The sequence below is a fragment of the Durio zibethinus genome, chromosome 8 (genome assembly GCF_047325235.1).
Source record: "Durio zibethinus cultivar Kanyao isolate XHJ-2024 chromosome 8, ASM4732523v1, whole genome shotgun sequence".
NCBI lineage: Eukaryota > Viridiplantae > Streptophyta > Magnoliopsida > Malvales > Malvaceae > Durio > Durio zibethinus.
Window position 1 is genome coordinate 3,425,794 of NC_143169.1, and position 21,368 is coordinate 3,447,161.

Consider the following 21,368-nt stretch of genomic DNA (forward strand, 5'->3'; position numbering starts at 1 on the left):
GAGAGCTATTTACTATCTAAGTAAAAAGTTCACAGAGTACGAATCCAAGTATTCTTTATTGGAGAAAATGTGTTGTGTATTAGCGTGGACTGCCAAAAGACTCAGATAGTATATGCTTTATCATACCACATGGCTCATAGCAAAACTGGATCCAATTAAATATATTTTCGAGAAGCCTTTTTTATCTGAAAGAATTGCTAGATGGCAAGCAATGCTCTTGGAGTATGATATTATATATGTGAGCCAAAAGGCAATAAAAAGAGGCATTATAGCGGAGTTTCTTACAGATCGTGCTATTGAAGAATATGAACCAATGAGGTTGAAATTCCTTGATGAAGATCTAATGACTATTTTCCAACTGGAGAAAGGAGGGCATTGAGAAAAATATCAGGGAATGTATTTTGATGGAGCTGCCAATGCTTTGGGACATGAAATTGGGGCAATTTTGATCTCTCAAAAAGAACAATACTGCTTTGTAACAGTGAGGTTAAATTTTAATTACACAAATAACATTACTGAATACGAGGTATATGTCATAGGCTTACAAGCTGCTATAGATAGAAGAGTGAAAGCATTAAAAGTGTTCAAAGACTCAGCTCTAGTTATATATCAATTGAAAGGAGAATGGGAGATGAAAGATTCAAAACTCATTCCATATCATAAGTATATTCTAAAGTTGATGAAATAATTTGAAGATGTCCAATTTGATCATTTACCTCGAGAAAAGAATCTGATTACTGATGCATTGGCTACTATAGCTGCAATGATTTGAATTAATGATAATACTGACATTCAGCCCATCAAACTAGATGTTAAAGATATGTCAGCTCATTGTTCCAATGTAGAAGAGGAAGAAGATGGGAAGCCCTGGTATTATGATATCTTACAATATATTAAGGATCAACAATATCCAGTTCAAGCAACAGAAAATGATAAAAGGGTCATCCAAAGATTGGCTATGAGTTTTTTCCTGGATGGAGATGTTCTGTACAAAAGAAGCTGGGATCAAGTATTATTGAGGTGCGTAAGCAAAGCTGAAGTGAAAAAAATCATTGAAGAAGTGCATGATGGAATTTGTGGGGCACATACCAGTGAACATATGATGGCGAGATAGATCATGAGAGCAGGATATTACTGGTTGACAATGGAGAGTAATTACATTGACTATGCTCGTAAGTGCCATAAATGTTAGATATATGCTGATAAGGTCCATGCTCTGTCATCTGTTTTACATGTTATGGCACCACATTGGCCATTCTCAATGTGAGGCATGGATGTCATTGGTCTTATCACCCCAAAGGCTTCTAACAAGCATAGATTCATTTTTGTGATGATAGATTACTTCACAAAATGGGTAGAGATAGCATCATATGCAAGTGTAACACGATATGTGATTTACAAGTTCATAAAGAGAGAGATCATCTGTAGATATAAACTTTTGAAAAAAATTATTTTAGACAATACCAAGAATCTAAATAATAAGATGATACAAGAAATATGTACTCAATACAAGATCAAGCATCATAACTCGACACCATACCATCCGAAAATGAATAAGGTAGTTGAGACAGCTAACAAGAACATAAAAAAGATTCTGAAAAAGATGACCAAAACTTATAAAGATTGGCATGAGAAGTTGCCATTTGCATTGCATGCATATCGAACATCAATGCGTACCTCTACTGGACAACCCCATTTTCTTTGGTATATGGGATGAAAGTTGTACTACTAGTAGAAGTGGAGATCCTGTCCTTGAAGGTTCTAAAAAGGTTGGATTAGAAGAAGCTGAATGGATTCGAGAACGCTATGAACAATTAAATTTCATAAAAAAAAAGAGATTGATTGCACTGTATCATGGTAAGCTATATCAAAGAAAAATGATGAGGGCTCATAATAAAAAGATTCAACCCTGTTGCTTTTGAAAAGAAGAGTTGGTCTTGAAGAGAATCTTCTCAATCCAGCACGATAATGGAGAAAAATAAACTTCAAATTGAAAAGGGTCGTACGTGGTGAAATAGACTTTCTCGGGTGAAGCGCTGATACTAACTGAGATGGATGGAAATGATTTATCCCATCTTATAAATTCTGATATTGTGAAGAAATATTATGCTTGAAAAAAAATGAAAAAATAAAAAATGAAAAAAGAAAATGAAAAATGAAAAAAAGTGAATGAAAAATGAGGACTCAAGGTGAAAACCCTAAGAGGACGGTTTGAGTCATAGGGGGTTTATCTAAGTTGAAAACCTGAAAAGACAGCTTAGATAAGGAGAGTACAGCATTAAATTTGAAAAATTCGTTGGCACGGAGACTAGCAAATTTGGAGGAACTCCAAGTTATTAAATACATCAGATGGTTGAGTTTTCAGAAAAATCTTGAGATGTGTTATCATGATTATCCGATTGTTCATTTTTGGGCTTTGTCCCCTATACCTATCCTTGTAATTTTTCCTTGGCCAAAGTTTGCCAACATATTGTTAATAAAAGACATTTTATTTCACTCTTTGTGTCCCTATTCTATTGACGATTTCTCAATCGTTCTTATTCTTTTCCTCTTAATACTCTACAATGGAAGAAATGTGTAAATGCATTCTTACTTTTTGAGTTTGAAATAATGATTGATGAATGAATAATGGCATGAAAGATTTTTACATTACATTGAATAAGTCAAGAGTGATAAAGGCAGAATCGAGATGTTCTGTTCCTGATAAGGACATTGAATTTGGAAAGAGATTTCTTACAGAAATAATGTGAGTGGAAGAGATGATTGAGAGTTACACTGACTCGATCTTAGAAGAGCAGCATAATCTGATTTTTGAAGAATCAAAGGGTTCGATGCCTAAGAAAAAAGCTTAAGAAATTTGAGTACCACAATTGAATAGGAATCAAGTAACCAACATTCGCATAGCATGCATTGAATTTCACATGCATTTCATAGCATATATTACATTTAAGAAAATATAGTGCATAAATTCAAGAAGCAGAGGTATTCCAACATCTCACATAGAGAAGACGGATGTGAAGACATTTTCAAATTTGAGAAAAAGCTTGTCAGGTAAGTTTCTAATCCTAGAAATAGGATGTCCCTTAGTATCAGGGTTGATTTATAAGACCTTCGGGCATAATCTCCTGAAATTCCTTCAAACACGATTTTTAACTCCTTTGGACATAACTGTCAAGGAGCCATTTACTTTTCAAAGTTGTTGAGCCTCTGATTAGATGAGCCATTTACTTTTCAAAGGTCATTGAGTCTCTGATTAGATGAGCTTTATTTATTTTTCAAAGTCGTTGAGCCTCTGATTAGAGGAGTTTTATTCATTTTCAAAGTCATTGAGCCTCTGATTAGAGGAGCATTGTTTATGTTTTTCAAAGTTGTTAAGCCTCTGCTTAGAGGAGCCTTGATCAAATCTTAAACACAATAAAATGAAAGAAAAAAAGGTCGAGTTGAATCTTGAATGGGTGTCTACATCTTTGCACAATTTTTGTTTCACAAAAAATGTGCAAAGAGGGGCAACTGTAGACACCCAATATGATCCAGGCCCGGATCATTTGAGCCTGGTCTAAATGGGTAGGTCCACTTTATTTTTTTATTTTGTATTTTATATTTTTTTATTTTTTTTTATTTTATATTTTTTCCTTTATATCTTATGTATTTATTATTTATTTATTTATTATTACTATTTATTAATATTTATTTATTTATTTTTGTTATGTTAATATATATTTATTATTTAACTATTTATATATTATTATATATATTTATTATTATTTATCTATTTATATATTATAATTTATCTATTATTATTTTTATCTGTTAATATTTTGATTTATCTGATTATTTTCTTTAATTATCTATTGATATTTTTTTATTTGATTTTTATTTTTTTTTCGACTGGAGATTGGATTGGTTTGGGAGAATCCCACCGTGAATTGGGATTCAATCAGAGTTTATATTGGATTCAATGATTGAATCCCAATCCAATGAGGAGTTGGGATTGATCAGAAACTCTTCTGATCAATCCCTATAAAAAGACCCACGGATCAAAAGACTGAAGATAGAAAAAGAGATATTGGCTGAGAGAAAAAAGACAGACATAGAGAAGATTTAAAAGCTAAAAAGGTTTTGGTGTGTTTAGAACAGCTTTAAGAATCAGTAGGAATTTTTGGAGAATTTTTTACGAATTTTTTCTAGAAATTTTTGGAAAATTTTCAAATTTCGGTTGAATTTTTCAATGAAGATTAAATTTTTCAGTGATTATTTCGACCAACTTCCCAGTTTTCGGTCAGTTTTTTGGTGAACTTTCGATGAAAAACTCAGATTCCGACGAAAATTTTCAAAATTCGACGCGCATTCAACCGAAGTTCTTCGGGGTTTAGAGATAGAGGAGAGGAAAAAAGGGAAAAGAGAGAAGAGAAGAAGGGATTCTGAGAAAAAAATCGACTTCAACCTCATATACCCTCTCAAAACGACGTCGTTTCTACGTTAAGTAACCCAGAGGATCCGCACATTTTGTCACGATCCGACCCGACCCGAGCGTCGACCCGCGTGCGACCCGTGTCTCCGAGCCGTTAGTCCAGCCGAGCCGACACCCCCGAGCCGCGTCTCTGAGTCGTTTTTCTTCTTCAAGTCGAGCCGAGCCGAGTTGCTAAGCTGAGCCGTTCCTAGGTTTTTTTATTTATTTATTATTATTATTAGATTAGAATTGTTTAATATTCTTTTATTTTTATCTTTATTCTATTTTTATGTTTATTTTACTTTTCTTTATTTTTATTTTATTATTTTATTTTCTTTAAATAAAATTCAAAAAAATATTTTTGAGGAAAAGTTGAAAGTATTAATTTTTCTTGAAAATAAGCTTTCTAAAAAAAAATATTTTTGGAGAAAAGTTGAAAGTATCAATTTTCCTCGAAATTAAAAGTTTCAAAAAATATTTTTGAAAAAAAGTTGAAAATATCAATTTTTTCTTTACAAAAACAATCATTTTTTTCTTCTTTTTTATTTTTTGGAATTTTTTTAATATTAAATAATCCGACGACGGAGCCTCTGCAAGTGAAACAATAATTTTTTTGCATACTCTTGAGGTGAGAGAATTTTTTCAATTTTCTGCTAAAAATATTATAGTCAATTGAGAATAATTTTTAATAATTAATTACTTGATAAATTTTTAAGGCCTATTGGATAACACAAAATTAAGTCGGTACCATCTTTTGATGGCGCGTTGTGAGGGTGCTATAACCTTCTTTACATGTAACCAAACTCCCGAACCTCGTTCTGGTTAGTAGACCCGAACCTATTCTTTTGGGAACCCTTAAGCTTAGGTGTTCCTTAAAAGGATAGATTCGTTAGGTGATCAATCGCACCTAAATAAAAAAAATTGGTGGCGACTTCTTCAAGTCAATGTCTAGCGATGGATCCCCAGATTTAGACATTATGACAAGTATAACATAATAGTAAAATATTATTAGAATAATATTTTATATTAAAGTATTATTCAAATGATCTTAAAATTTTAAAAATAATAATTTAACATTTAATACTAAAATAACATTAAAATATTCTAAAATTATTTAAATAATGTTAAAATATTAATATTTAATATTAAAAATATATTAAATATTAAATATTGTTAAATTAATATTGAATATTAGAATGATTATTTAAATGACTACTTCATACTTAATACTAAAATATGATTAAAATAATATTAAATATTTAAATTTTATTATATTAATATCTATTATAAAATATTACAATATATTTAATATTATTTAATAATAGTAAATTTTATATATAATATAATTAAATTAATATCAACAATTTTAATATTATTAAATAATAGTTAATAATATTAAATTAAAACTGAATATTATTAAATTAATATTGAATAATATTTTGTATTAGAATATTCTGCAAATTATATTAAAATTTTAAAAAAATTAATAATTTAATATTTAATATGAAAATAAAATTAACTAAATAATATAAAGATATTGATATTTAATATTTAAATATTATGAAATTGATATTTTATATGAAATATTGTTAAATTAATATTTAATACTAAAATTTTACTAAATAATATTAAACATTAAAATATTATTAAATTAATATTTATTGTAAAATATTATTAAAATTTTGTATATTGTATAATTAATATTTAATATTATGAAATTGAATATTTAATACGATTAAATTAATATTTAATATTGATCAATAATATTTAATATTATTAAAAAATAGTTAATATAATTAAATTAATATTGAATATATCATTAGTATCAAACTAGATAAGCCCTTCTAATCCCAAAAGGAAATGATTAGATTTAGTAGTGTTCATATTTCGATTTTAATTAAATTAATAAATTAAATTGATTTAATTTAATTAATCGATCTATTATTAAATTATTTTGATTAATTATCAAAAATAATTTTGAAATAATTTTAATTTTTAGTTAATTTGATTAAAAAATCAATTTAATCAAAATATAAAAATTCAAATATAAAACTAAAAAACATGAAATGGATTGTTTCATTTTATAAATTGTTAAAATTTTTATCTTAATACTTTGATATTTAAATATTTTGTTGGATGATTTTATTTAATTTATTTCAAGTTTAAGAAATTAATAGTTTAAAATATAATTTAATTTAAATATATTTTTATTATTTGATTAATTTAAAAATTAATTAAATTAAATTAATAATTAATAATTAGATTTTTATTCATTTAATAATTAATAATTAATAATTAGATTCATTTAATTAGATTTTTAAAATTAATAATTTTTTAATTAATAAAAATAAAATAATATAATTCTATTAATTTAATTTTAAATAAATTTATTCGAAATTAATTGAATTAGCAGGATGAACACCTTTAATTAAACCCATTAATAAATGAAACATAGTTGAAGATTTGATTCAAAAATCAAATTGAAAGTGAAAAAAATAACAAAAATTTCCATGCAATGCAAGCCAAGATTTACTTATTTTTAAATTGGATATTCAATAAATAAAAGAAGCTTCCAAAAAGAAAAAAAAAAAAAAAAAGAAAAAGGAGAAAGCGTAAGAATAGATGAAATCAATGGCAGATGATGCGGGCCCAAAAAAAGAACATAAATTGCTGGTGGAATTGTCGCAAAGTACGAACGGAAGATTTGCTGTTTTATCAGGAGTTTCGAGGTTGACAAGGCTTTTTGTTACTCTATTTCTACTTCCATATCCTTTCCTTCCCACCATTCTCCAACTTTAGCTCTCTCTTTTTCTTTTTCATTTTTTTTTTCCTTCAGGTAACCCTTTGGCTTATTTTCCATTCTTTTCTCACCTCCTCTTTTTATTTTTTAGTTTCTGTTTGATTGCTGAGAAAATATCATAAGGGTATTGATTCTTTTGTTCCATGCTCGATTTTTTCTACAGAGAAGAATATTTCACTTCAAGTTAGGCCGAAGCTCTGTTGTATGAGCATCTTAGCTGCAGAATTTTGCTTTTCTTCTAGTTTCCTACTGTTTCGCTGAAACCAAACAGTGCAAAGGTTGTTCTACTTTCAATTCATTGAACAGTGGATTTTTGTAAAGGTAATTGAGGTTCTGATTGATGGGTGTCGATTATTTTGGACTAACGATTGCTGGGTCTGAAAGTAGTATATTTCATAGTGAGAATTATCTAGCCGAAGTTAGCCAATTAGTACTATTATTAAGCTTAATTTAATGCATAGGCATCTTCAGTTCAACCTTTTGGTTTTTTTACCCATTAGAGTCAAAGCTTTTTTCTTTACGTAATGTGTATTCTGATTGATTGGGGCTGGTTTTTTTTTTTTTCTTTTTTGTGATAATAATCAGCTGGTTCTTTTTTGTTTGATGAAAAATTTGTAGATTTTATTAGTGAGGCGCGATGGGGAATGCTTCTTCAATGCTAACTCAATATGATATTGAAGAAGTTCAAGAGCACTGCCATAAATTATGTAGGTTGTCTGTATGCTTGCTTTTTCCTACTGATTCTTCAACTTGGTTGTTCTATTATCTAAATTTTGATGTTTTCTGGCTGTGGGAATGCAGTCTCTCTGCAGGAAATTGTTTCATTGTACCAAAGGTTTTGCCAGTTAGATCGAAATGCAAAGGGATTTATATCTGCTGATGAGTTCTTATCAGTTCCAGAGTTTGCAATGAATCCACTCTCTCAGGTAGTCTTTCGAGTTGACTTTGTTGGAGTAATTAATTGAATTCTGGGATGTAAATAAATATTCATGGTTCAATGTTAGTGTTTGCTTGTTGTGTTAGAGTTTTATGTAAAGGTTTGAGCTTGTTTTGTTGATGTCTTTGATTTGTTGCATTTACAGAGGCTGCTTAAGATGGTGGATGGTTTGAACTTTAAGGACTTTGTAGCCTTCTTGTCAGCGTTTAGTGCTAAAGCAAGTGTACAGCAGAAAATTCAACGTGAGTCTTCATTGTCTCTTCTGTATAGTGATTGACTCTGTTGGTTTAGGTACAATCTAATTTTGAATCAATGGTCACAATTCACAAAGTAAAAGTGTTACAGCTGATTACTTTTAGGGTTGCCTTTTTCTTGCCCCTTGCTCATTGAAGCTGTACAAATGTTTCAAAGTTAGTTAATGCTATTAAGTTTCTGTCTCAGTTATCTTCAAAGTGTATGATTCTGACGGTAATGGAAAGGTTTCTTTCAATGACATACTAGAAGTGTTGCGTGATTTGTCTGGTTCATTTATTTCCGATAACCAAAGAGAGGTAAACCAAGGATTTTTGCCTTTTTTGTTTTTTGTTTTCCTTTTATCATTATATCATACAATAAAAAAAAAAAAAAGAGCTAGAGAGGTGCAGATGATACCTTTATTCTGACCATGATATGCTTTTTCATATGTCCAATATGCGTAAATTGACGTATTTGATTTGCTGACACTATCCATGGCGGGATAATCCAGCTCACTCTTGCTGTTTGCATACTAAAAAACAATGAAAACATCTTTTATCATGAATAAATTTAGTTCGCATATCTTATTAGTAATATCTGATTGTAATGGAAAAGATAAATGAAATACCTATTGTGGAATCTGCTGTAATAACAGGAGAATCATTGTGCAGAAATGCAAATCACTCTTTCCGTAATGAATATATATATATATATATATATATATATATATTTGCATCTGAATTCAGATAACTTAGAAGGTGAGAAAGAAATATGTTGTTGATTTTCTACAATTTTTTTTTTCTTATCTCAAGTGGATCTCATTGTAGGATTTGAACCCAGTAGACATTTCGACTCTAGCAAAAAATGGAAAAAGAACTAATGTATCACTCTGACTAACTAATAGAGTAAAAAAGAGCAAACTGATCTTGTAGCATCTTTATTTTCTATTTTAAGGCGGATGATTTTCATTTTCCCTGAATAGCCAGGTGTTTAGGAATCTTCTTAAAGGCATTTACATGATTGGTTCTATTTTCACATTCAGCCAGTCTATTTTGGATAGAGATAGGATTCAAAAGAATCTTTTTCGCTCTTCATTTTCTTTTCATCTGATCAATATATGCCATGAGCACCTTCATTAGTAGTTTAACCGAGATGACCCTAAACTAATGAGAAAATCCTTTTTAATGGGCTAGATTTCGTACTTGAAAGGCTTTCTTCAATGATATCATTAAAAGTCCCCATAAGATATTATATTGCAAAAGTTGAGGAGTGGTTGAACATTTGAAAGAAATAATTTAATGTCATTGGGCTCAAATAGCATTGAGGCTGTTGATGAATTTCTACGTTAGTTTATGATCCTTCACTAAATCTCATTTCATGACAGTTAGTAAACTCTGATTAGATCAAAGATGTCTCAAGTAGGTTGTTTGCTGCCAAAAGTATGCATTGGAATGGGTTAGTGGCTAGTATCTAAGGACTAGTGATTTATTGGTTTGCATCATATGACACACTTTGCCTGGTGCCTTTGACTATTGCATTCTTAAGATTTTCTTTAAATTACAGAATAAGATTTTCAAAGTTCAACGTCATTCTGTAATTTAGAACTAAATATTTCCATTTTGTTGTAGTCTCATAATTTTGGTTATAAAACTATTTTAAATGAGATAGATTGTTTTATGGTTTCTCTATTATGGTTTCTCTATTAAGGATAGCATCATGTAAGATTACTTTAGATGTGAGTGGTGTATCATAAAACACATTACCCTTTTGTTCTTTCTCTTGCAGCAAGTCTTGACCCAACTTTTGAAAGAAGCAGGTTACTTGAGGGACTCTTACCTAATGTTGGATGACTTCATCAAGGTCCTTTCCTTTCTATTTTATATTTATTATAAATATTCAATTTCTACCAATTTTATGTTTTTTGCATAAAAGTTTAATTTATAAGGCCAGTAAAAAGAAATAAGTGACAGGGAGAGATCAATATATTTAAAGTTAGAGGCTAGGACATAGATTAATGATATAACTTTTCTTTCTTTCATCCCACTGGTGCCACCAAAGAGAATAATTTATTTTAAAAAAAAAAAAGAAAAAGAGAGGTGAAAGTATTGTTGGACTAGATGGTAGTATGACTAAAAACTCTAGAAAATATGTATTTTTATAGCATCATTAAAATATGTATTCTTATGAGATATTGTAATAGGACTACTTGACACCTTTGGGAATTCTAAACGACCATTTGTTATAAGAGCTTTGCTAAAAATCTTGTGAAAAGCCTCTTTCAATCCCTAGCTAACTATATTCAAATGCCTTTTCTCTCATCCCTGGCTGACTATATCGAAGTGGCTTCTCTTTTTTTCTATCTCGGTGTCTCTCGTTTAAATTCACAAGTAGTACAATGCTATTCTCATATTTATAAGAGAATGCAACTTAAGATGATCCATTTGGTAAGGTGTTAACCATTTTAACTTAGGATTTCTATAGATTCAAGTAACTAGCTTAAGAACTCAAGAGCAATTAAAAGTTGTCAGTTTCTTCTTGTTGCATAATCATGAGTGCACAACCTCACATGATACAACCTCAATAAGCTTAAATGGGTTTTGGCATAAATGACAAAGATAACCAGTAAATGGTTTTTAAGTCTTGAAAAGGTTAAACCACTTGTTGATATGTAGTTACAGCAAGCATCCTTAAACTACAGGGAGAGAACAATACCTGTAAATTGTTTCCTGATCCATTTCTATTTGTTTTTGCACTATGTTGAATGCTTAGAATAGAACTAGGGAGAAATTTCATTTATTGTTATAAATGATGGAATCTAGAATTTTTTTTTTTTTTTAGTTAACTAATATATCCAGATTATTTTGTTTTTAGTTGTCTTACTTTGTATCACATGCAGGCTAGAATTCGTTGCCAACTTAAAATTTAAATTGTAATGCTTTCTCTTGATTGATTCTTTGGCTGTAAAAGGTTTGAAGTGGAGACCATAGGTGTTGACTTAGCCTGTTTTTGACCATATATCTTTAGGTTCTATGCATGATCTCCCTCCCTGGTACAATTGAGCAAGAAAAAGTGCGGAGAGAGAATCATTGACCTTTTACACTAGATGAAAAGACCTTTGACCAACAACTATTATGCCATGTCTGAATGGTTTTATACCTTATCTTAAAGTTTCATATTCTGTTGGCTAAAAATGGAAGGACCAATTCTCAGCATTATGGGTACGAGAATATTTTGATCTTTTCTCCTGGTTGCAAAGGTTTTGACAGTGTCTGCTGGGTTGAGTGACTTAAACCTTGAAGCTGGTTGCAAAAGACACTTGAGATATAAGAGGGGTTAGTTGTAGCTTGCATTTCCTCCTCTTTCTGCAACCAGCAACAGATTCATACCATGTGGTAATTTGCATCTGTGGGATCAATGGAGTAAACTATTAGAGATGGCAGTGTATTAGGAACGCAAGAATTTGACTCTTCTGATAAGAGCAGATGAGTTCAGAAATATTTACATCTTCTGCAATAAAGTAAATATGCTGAAATTCTGATGTGATTTAAAAAACATTTAGAAACTGCATTAAGGGTCTATCATAATCCACTTGTTATTATGTTGCCAAAGCATCCTTTAATGGCTAGCTTCAAATAACTGTTGGGAAGCGGGGTCACCCCTGTTTGTATTACCACCATAATTTTGATGAAATTATGGCTTAGTCATGTTCTACTTAGGAGACAATCCATATATTTACATTGCTTTGTATTTGGCACAGGTTTTCGGGAGCTCTGGCCTAAAAATGGAGGTTGAAGTTCCAGTTGATTAAGCTAATTTGTGCAGTCTTTCCCCTGAATAATTGGAGACGAACTAACTGTATGCATCATACGAGAGAAACACATATTAGAAGCATACATAATACACCTATACTATTCCCCTTTCATGTTTCCTTACCTCAGATCCAATAAATAATTAAGCAACTTAAGTATCAAAATAAGCTTCAGGTCTCTGTAAATGTTTCTATTTATCTTCAAAATTTTCAAGTCTGAGAAATGTAATTTAGGAGTTCAAGATTCTTGTTTCCTTGTCCTGCTTCTCCTTCTTCTTCTCTTATTTGAGTGATAGCATTTTCTTGGACCATATTGGAAACTGTATAGTTAAACAGTATGATGACATTCATGGTCTTAGACTGGACCTGATGTGATAAATCAATAGGTTTTTTTATCTCTTTCCTAAAGAAACATATGGCAAGTCATGGTAACAGATGCCATCTGATGGATTAAAAATGCTCAGCAAGGGAACTGTGAGCGAGGGTAATTTACGCAAGGGTTTTTTTTTTTTTTTTTTTGAACAAAAGAGGTCATAAGAATAAGAGAAGGAATTATAGTTGTAAATGTTAAGATTTTAACTTTAAATCTGCAAAATGTCATTTTTTAAGTGCCAGGGGAGTGTAACACTCCCCTTGAATGTGCATGGCAATTTTTCGTTTAACCTGTCTCATGTTCTTTCTAGAAACTCAAAAGCAATCTCTGTTCCACTGCAACTACTGCACACTGCTTGCTGCAATGGCAAACTCTCTTAGAAGAGACATGCAAAAGGAAACGTTCTTTCTGGTAAGCAACAATCATTCACTATCATGCTTTGTTTTATGCGAATAGAACTGCAAGAAATAAATTCCATAAAGCAGAACCATTTGATTGCAAAGCTTTTTTTCTAATGATTTTTTTCCTTTATACTTCACGTTGCCTTTCAGGATTGCTTAACTATGTTCTTGCCAATTTCCTAGAAATTGGTGTTTCTTCGCTTATGATTCTATTTCCCCGTAATTTAAGTTTGCATTTATTCACACCAAAGAAGAAATACAACTTGCATTACGGTGCCACAACCCCAGATTCTTTACATTTGATACAAACGGAAATGAGTTCAGAGTTCTTAAATGTACAAATTAAATTTCTCCTCTATAACCACCAGAACCAAAATAATCCCTTCTGGAATTTGCAATAGCCATGCTTTTCTGATGCTCTAACTTGGGACAATCCCGAATACGATGCCCCAACCCACCACAATAAGCACAACCCTTTACACCACTTGCATTGGTGATCGCATCCACATCTTCCAGTGGATCATTGAGCTCAGATAAGACAGGTGGAATCCTCTGTTTGGCTTCTTGTAATAGGTGCTTCAAATCAAGCAGGGTTGTCTCACTCTGATTCTTGTTTATAAATGTGGTTGCAATTCCTGTTTTACCACATCTTCCTGTTCGTCCTATTCTATGGACATAGTTTTCAATTTCTGCAGGCATGTCATAATTGATCACATGTTGAATATCAGGAAAATCCAAACCCTTTGACGCAACATCAGTTGCAACTAAGACATCCTTCTTGCCAGCTTTAAAGGATGAAATGGCATACTCTCTCTCTTCTTGGTCCTTGCCTCCATGGATAGCCACAGCTTCAACTCCTTTCAAGAGGAGATATTCATGAATGTCATCCACATCAGCTTTATTCTCACAAAATATTAAAACAGGAGGAGGGGTTTTTTGTAGGCATTCAAGGAGGTAAACAATCTTCGCTTCTTGCTTCACATACTCAACCTCCTGAATCACATCAAGATTTGCAGCTCCTGCTCTCCCAACATTAACAGTAACTGGCTTTACTAAAGCACTTCTGGCAAAGTTCTGAATTTTGGTAGGCATGGTTGCAGAGAACAAAAGGGTTTGCCTTTGAGCTTTAAAGTGGTCAAACACTTCTCTGATGTCATCTTCAAAGCCTAAATCCACTAGTCTATCTGCTTCGTCCAATGTCAAGTACCTATAGAAGAAAAACCTATTGCTTGAGTATCATAATCTATCTAGAGGGAAAAAAGTTTAATTTAAAATCTATGTTTTGGGGGTAAAAAAGCCAGCTTTAACAGATTCAACACATTTGCTAACTTTGGAATTAAGTGTTAGTACTAAAAAAAAAAAAAGAAAAACGCAGAAGCACCTAAGATTACATAAAAGCAAAAGTACATACAATCAATAAATATAAACCAAAATTAATAACAAAGAAAACCAAAAGGAAGTACAGAGCCTTTTCCCAATAAATCTAACGCCAAGAAATTAACAAACAAACCAAAATTAAGCTCGCTACAACAGATTTGACACCATACAATATCTTTGAAAATAAATGCAAGAAAAATTGCAACATAAAGCAGAAGTAAAGAACACTACATATTTTCACCATACATAAATAAACAAATAGCAATGCACATTGGCAAAAGTACAGAGAGATATTTAAACATGTGAGAACAGATTAAAAGGCAAAACAAAAGTGCTGGTAGTTTGGTCCCCCAACCAAGCATCTATAGCATTTAGAATTTCTGATCCCATCAATTGCATATGGTGGCAGCTTAAGTTACCATAACCAACAAAATTCGAATACATATTGAATTCATGATAATGAGACTAAAAGTAGCAGGTTAGCTAATTGACAATGGTGTTACCAAAAGCTTTGAAAATAATAATCATACCTGCAATTGTCTAAATTCATCTTCTTCTTGGCAAGCATATCCTTCAGTCTCCCAGGAGTAGCCACAACAATGTGAACCCCCTTCTTCACAACATCCAACTGAGACCTCATATCAACGCCACCAATACAAAGCAAGGGTCTGAGTTCTGGATACCCAGTTTCCCTCATAGGCACTAAAAACTGCTCCACGACCTCAAATGTCTGCCTAGCAAGCTCTCTCGAAGGACAGACAATCAACCCAAAAGGACCTTCTCCTGGAAGTATTGGCATCATCATCTCCTCCTGCAATGCAATCATAATCAACGGAAGCACAAACACAAGTGTTTTCCCTGACCCCGTAAATGCAATACCGATCATATCTCTTCCAGACAAAATAACAGGCAGGCCTTGAACTTGAATTGGAGTTGGCTGCACAATTCCCTTAGCCTTCAACTTCTTCAATATTGGATCCGGAAACTTCATATCCTTAAAATTCTTAATAGGAGGAGGAATATCTTCCCCATCAACAATAATATGCCATTGTTTTCGAATCAGATCCCTATCCTTTCTCGACATCCTTCGAATATGCAAAGGCGGTTTCCATCCAGTCAACAAGGGTTCAGTATAAGTAATCCCTTTTGCCAATTCCCGGACTGACATAAGCGTTTTCCTATCGGATAAATGTTCAATCATCTCTTTTTCTTGTTGTACAATTTGTTCCATTTGACTGATCTCGGGTTGGTCCTTCTTAAGCTGAGTTGCTTTCACGAGCAAACTAGGTTTTACTTCAGCAAGATTGGATTTTTCAGTTTCATCTTCAAGTGCAGAAGACTTGCCATTCCTTTGTAGGATTTTTTGAGCTTCCATGGCTCGGCGCTTGGCGACCGGAATATACTCAACGTAATCATCATCTTCCTCCATTTTTATTGTTCTGTATTACCCAAAAAAAAAACCCTAAACAATGATGTTCTGATTACGGCGGAAAGGTTTAATAAAAAAATCAATTGCCGAAGTAATAAAGCATAAAACCCTAAAATTTTCTGTGCATTCGATAACGAAGCTATGCTAGAGAAGGAAAAGGAAGAAGGAAAGTCGAAATTAAAGTTGGGAATAAATACCTTTGTATCTAGAACACCAGGTGGCAGCGGAAGGCGGTGGCGAGGTGACAGATGGCAGGTGGTTGTTGCAGTGTCTGAAGGGGAGAGACGGGGAGAAAAAGGGATTGAAGGAGTTCTGTGATTGTTGAAGGGTCTGACATAGACACGAGGTGTGAAGCTACGTCGTGTTTTCTATGCATAAATGAGGATGGAGTCGAAAACCAATTTTACCATCTCTAGCTCGGAAGACCCAACTCCAAACTGTAGGGAGCTATCCAATGGGCTGGTTCGGTCCGGCTTGGATGTGGCTTGAACTCTGAACTTATTACTTGTGAAGCCCGATCTTCCTGAGAGAGCAGTCCTCACTTCTTCTGAAACGCCCTAAAGAGTAAAGCCCACTTAGGTAGCAAAACCTAAACTCATGTACTGGTATATGTATATTTTTAAATTACAAGTATAGTCAATCAAATAAATTTATCAATAAACTAGAATATAATTAAACAAATTAAATATTAAGTTGAAACAAATCCATACATAATTGAGTTTGAACCTAAGATCTCATGATTTTAAAGTCTCTTCACTGTCACTAAGCCAAACTCTTGTTGTATTTATGTATATTTATTTTGAATTAAACACATATAAGCATGTAAAAATTATAATATCATAATTTTTATTGACACGTTAAATATGAATTTTTTTTTTTATTTTTGCCATCCATATATGATTTTTATTAGAGTTAATAGCATGTATGGTCTCTATATTTTGGATCAAATTTTATATTAGTCCTTAAATTTGGAAAAGTTTTAATTGAGTCATCAATTACTTAAACATATGTTAATGTAGTCCTTTCATTTGTCGGATTATCTACATTGACCGTAAATTCTACATAGAATGACACATAATTTTTCAAACTTTTATTATGTAAATTTTTTTTGTTGTTTAATCAGATTATGTGAAATTTTTATACTTTTTAAACAAATTATAAAACAAAAAAGGTAAAAGACTAAAAAAAAAAAAATTGACCAGACAAAAAAAAACCTTTAAAAAAGAGTAACTTTTATTGTAAAAGAGAGAAGAGTCTTAATAATAATAATATTATTATTATTATTGTTTTATTTGTTCCAAATCGAAGGCCTTAGATTTTAAAGGTGGGAAAGTTTAAACAAGGAGAAGAAGAGAATGGTTAATAGTATTGTAGGGGAATAAAATGAAAGCATATTTGGTCATGGATGGTGGTTATATTTACGAAGAAAAAAGCATCTTACCATTCTCAAAACTTCTCTTTTCTTTACCAATGATGGCTTCACTGTTTATTAGTCTTCCGAGTCGATTTGTAGCATCCAAATCCTCGTGATAAAGGTGAAGTTATTCTTATGGATGCTCATGGAAGATGCCTACTCACTGTGAGAAAAAAAGGTATATTTTTTTTCCCATTTGAATGATTTGGCTTTGAATTTTATTTAGTGAAATGCGAAAAGAAATGAATTTTCTTTAATAAGTTATTTTATGATGTGATTTGGATAAATGGGTGTAGATTTGATTTCCATATGGTTTAAGAAGTTTTGATAACTCATTCGTTGAAGGTTCTGAATTCTAAGGCAACTCACCAATATACTCTTTCTTTTTTTTTTTTTTTGGTATTCATTTTTTGCAATATCAAATGTGCTAAATTACCAATTTTAGTTAAACTCAAAAAAATTGCAAAAATTTTTTTTTAACTGGTTTAATTTTTTTAGTAGACATTGCAAAAGTGTTTTTTGCTTTTTTTTATTTGCTTAGTAGACATTAGAAAATTTTATATAATAAAAGTTTGGAAGAATATGTATTATGTCACGTAAGATTTGTCATCAATTTAAATGATTTAGCAGATCGCATTGATACGTTTGGGCAATTAAGGATTTAATTAGAACATTTCAAAACTAGAAACCAATATAGAATTTAACCTAAAGTTTAAGAACCACGTGTGTTATTAACTCTTTTTATTAAAATTTTAAACTGTGTTACTTTAATTTTTTTTATCATATTATTTTCTTATTATATTTGAAATTGTCAAATCCAATTTTAAGAAAGGTTAAATATAAAAATGGCCTATATACTATACTTTTTTTGTCATTTGGTATCTAAACAAATAAAATTTTTAATTTGGTATTGAAACTTTCATTCCGTCATTCACTTTGGTACTTAAAATTAACATTGTTAGTTAACTTACTGACATGCATGAACATCTAATAAGATGCTAACACGTGTCAAGTAGTTCAACTAGCATCAAATCATCAATTGTCATATTAACATTAAAAGAAAATTTTTTTAAAATTCAAAAAAATTTTAAAAAATTCTAAAATTTTTTAAAAGAATTAGAAATATTTTAAAAAATTATTAAAAATAAAACTGGAATACTTAAAAATTTTAAAAATTTTATTAACATTTAAAAAATAAAAAAACTCAAAATTTTAATAAAAATCTAAAAAAATTCAAAAAATTTCTGAAAATTTCATAAATGAAAATTTTAATAAAAATAAAATTTTCTTAAAATAAAAAAAGATTCATCAAAAACTTTAAAAAATTGAAAATATAAAATTTTTGAAAAAAATTTAAAAATTTTAGAAAAATTATAAAAAGCTTTTTAAATATTACGAAAATTTTTCTTTTTTTATATATTTTATTAATTTTACATAATTTTGTTATTTTTTGGATTTTTATTAAAATTTTAAGTTTTTTTTTTTATTTCAATCAGTAAATCAAGTCAACAATCTAATTATTTATAGTATTTAATTCTATAATTATTATATTATTTATAGTAACAATTTCTTTAGCTCTCAAATATCAAGCTCTTTTTTACTTTTCCCGAAAACTTTAGTATTTTTTTGAAGCTGGCTCTTCCCCTGGCGCTTTTACCTTGATTTTTTTCTAAGGGAAATTAAGTTTAATTTTTTAAATAAAGTTTGTGAAAGTTTTTTATTTGAAATGATTTAATAAAAATTAAAATCAAAAATTAAAATCGATAAACTAAAAAGTTTTATTACATAAATTAAGTATGTAAAATTTGAATTTAAATAAATATTTTTAATAAAAAAATTTGAAAAATTTTTTATTGTTGAATAAATACTCGATAACTTTGAATTATAAATTATATTTTTAATAATTTTTCTACATAATATTACTCATCTAATTGAATTTTATCAATTTATTTATTTTGATTTTAGTTTTTATTGAAATATTTTTAATAAAAAATTTAACAAATTTCACTTAAAAATTATTTTATAAAATTTTTCTTGTTTTTTATAGTTGAAAATCAAAGGCCATTGCCATGACGTAGGAGTGGATGATAACTGGGTTTTTTTTTTTTTTTAAACAACGCTCAAAAAAATCACTAACTTAGACAAAAAGAGAAAGACTTTTGATGAAGGGAAATGACTACATAAAACAATTATATCAGGTCAGTATATACATATATATATATATATCATTTAAATTATGTCATATAATAATATTATTAAAAAATTAATTATTTATTATAAAATAATTAATTAATTTATTAAAATAAATATTTATTATTTAATTATCACATATAATATATAATAAATAACTAACATTTTTTAATAATATAATTAAATGATATGATTTCAATAAAACAAATATACGTTAACATGGCATAATTGTTTTATACAATCTTTTCTTAAGAAAGAGAGCCTTTTCAATAGGAAAGTGAAAAGATAAGCATGATACGAGAGGGGGATGGCTAAAGTTCTCATCTAGTAGGGCTTAATTTAACTATATTAAATTATAAAAAAAATAATAAACACCAATTTTATGAGTAAGACATCAGATAAATGTTAGGTTGGAAGCATAAAATATTATCTTCATGTTATAAGAAACTACAAATGCATAAGAAACCAATTAAGAAAATTTGTTACCAACAACAACAAAATCTTGAAACGATTTAACTTCTAATGAAATTTTATGTTTTTTTTTTTTTTTTTTTTGTTAAAGTGAATTGAGAAATTTTGCAAATAAACATAGAAGATAAAATAAGAGTAAAATACATATTAAAGCTCCAACTAAAGACATAATCAAGTTGAGTTAAGCCGAGTAAGTAAACTACAATACTTGGGCTTGAGTTTGAGCTCGAGCTCGACTCAAATATTGAAGTTTGAAACTTGATTCAAATTTGACCGAATTTTATTTATCAAGCTTAAACTCGATTCAAGATAAAATTCGAACTCATTCGATATTAACTTATTACCTAATAAAAATTTAGAAATTTAATTAATATGCTTGATCGTAAAACACAATTAGTTGATTTGAAATTTAAACTAAAACTTAAATTGAGATGTTTTTTTTTTTAAATAATGATATTTTCAAAATAATATCGTAACAATATAAAAAACTCAACATCAAATTAAAAATTTTTCTAAACATAAAAAAAATTAGAAGTCTCAACCAATTAAATTCAAACAACCAAATCCAAAAATTCCTCAACATAAAAAATCGAAAGTTCTAATATCAAGATAACAATAGTTTCACTAAGGCAATATTAAAATTGTAAACAAAAAAAAGAAGCGTTAAAACAAGCACTATTATTGGCATATATTATTCAAACACTTTCTTTTTTTTTTCCGTTAAGTAGTTAAAGTAGAAATAAACAACATTCAGTAGCTATTTTTTAGCCAAGGGGCGTAGCTAAAGGTTTAGCAAAATTACTCACTCAACCTTCAAATGTGCAGTAGTAGTTCATATTTGGAGTTGACGCTTTTGATTTTTCTATGTAAACTGATGTTAATTGAAGGTAAGGGTAGGCATGTAGATACAACATGCTCAATTTACAAACAGTTATGTTGAAATGAGGCATTAAGGAAGAGTGCTAGAAAGGAAAAGGGTGATTGCTAGGATGAGATGGGAAAAGAGAGAACAAAGACATCGTTGAAAGGGAGATTGAGGGAAAGGAAAAGCAAATGAGATTTGAGAAAAAGAGTTAAAGTGCTTAGGGTTATATATATATATATATATATATATATAAGGGTAAAATTATAAAATTTTAATTAATATAATAAAAATATATATTTAAATAAAAAAAATTGATTAAGCTCATAAGTCGTTGGAGTGAAGTATTAGGATAGTTGAATTTGATTTACTTCATAAATTAAGCTGTTCGAATTCGAGTTCGATTCAATAATAATCGAATCGAATTCGAATTTTATTTGAGTTGAACTCGAATAATTTACAAGTACAAGTGTATTATTTACACCTTTAGCTTCGACATCTTGTTATTTTTGCATGTCTTGAAATTTAATATATAGTATAAAATCAAACATATCTATACACATTTCTTTATTTGAAAATACTATCAAAGTTTGTACAAATCATTTTTCAATTTAAGAAAATG

General features: G+C 29.8%; 2 protein-coding genes across 9 annotated transcripts; one reads left to right on the forward strand and one right to left on the reverse strand.

The window, feature by feature from the left end:
- Positions 1-6,936: 6,936 nt before the first annotated feature.
- LOC111278803 (uncharacterized) lies at positions 6,937-13,648 on the forward strand. 8 transcript variants are annotated; one of them, XM_089764589.1, is made up of 9 exons: positions 6,937-7,286; positions 7,414-7,528; positions 7,869-7,961; positions 8,052-8,176; positions 8,333-8,429; positions 8,629-8,738; positions 10,207-10,281; positions 12,913-13,013; positions 13,154-13,648. In XM_089764589.1, the coding sequence occupies exons 3-9, from the start codon at positions 7,919-7,921 to the stop codon at positions 13,161-13,163; spliced, it is 561 nt and encodes a 186-aa protein (XP_089620715.1). In that variant the 5' UTR covers positions 6,937-7,286; positions 7,414-7,528; positions 7,869-7,918; the 3' UTR covers positions 13,164-13,648. The 8 variants fall into 8 exon arrangements, 7 of the variants coding, with proteins under 7 accessions (XP_089620715.1, XP_022721189.1, XP_089620717.1 ...); XM_022865454.2 differs by having other exon boundaries at positions 6,939-7,286; positions 7,414-7,571; XM_022865453.2 differs by having other exon boundaries at positions 6,951-7,286; positions 7,869-7,957.
- On the reverse strand, positions 13,224-16,159 carry LOC111278802 (DEAD-box ATP-dependent RNA helicase 35). The gene is made up of 3 exons (XM_022865450.2): positions 16,007-16,159; positions 14,911-15,819; positions 13,224-14,210 (listed from the first exon to the last, which is right to left on the reverse strand). The coding sequence occupies exons 2-3, from the start codon at positions 15,807-15,809 to the stop codon at positions 13,346-13,348; spliced, it is 1,764 nt and encodes a 587-aa protein (XP_022721185.1). The 5' UTR covers positions 15,810-15,819; positions 16,007-16,159; the 3' UTR covers positions 13,224-13,345.
- Between the last annotated feature and the right edge of the window lie 5,209 nt (positions 16,160-21,368).

What these genes read in the sequence shown, in the direction of transcription:
- LOC111278803 (XM_022865453.2), top strand. Translation starts at nt 7,888, where the DNA reads ATGGGGAATGCTTCTTCAATGCTAACTCAATATGATATTGAAGAAGTT. An exon ending in CAATGAATCCACTCTCTCAG is followed by an intron (nt 8,177 to 8,332) that starts GTAGTCTTTCGA and finishes TTGCATTTACAG; the next exon opens with AGGCTGCTTAAGATGGTGGA. An exon ending in TGTACAGCAGAAAATTCAAC is followed by an intron (nt 8,430 to 8,628) that starts GTGAGTCTTCAT and finishes TTTCTGTCTCAG; the next exon opens with TTATCTTCAAAGTGTATGAT.
- LOC111278802 (XM_022865450.2), bottom strand. Translation starts at nt 15,809, where the DNA reads ATGGAGGAAGATGATGATTACGTTGAGTATATTCCGGTCGCCAAGCGC. An exon ending in ATGAATTTAGACAATTGCAG is followed by an intron (nt 14,211 to 14,910) that starts GTATGATTATTA and finishes TTTCTTCTATAG; the next exon opens with GTACTTGACATTGGACGAAG.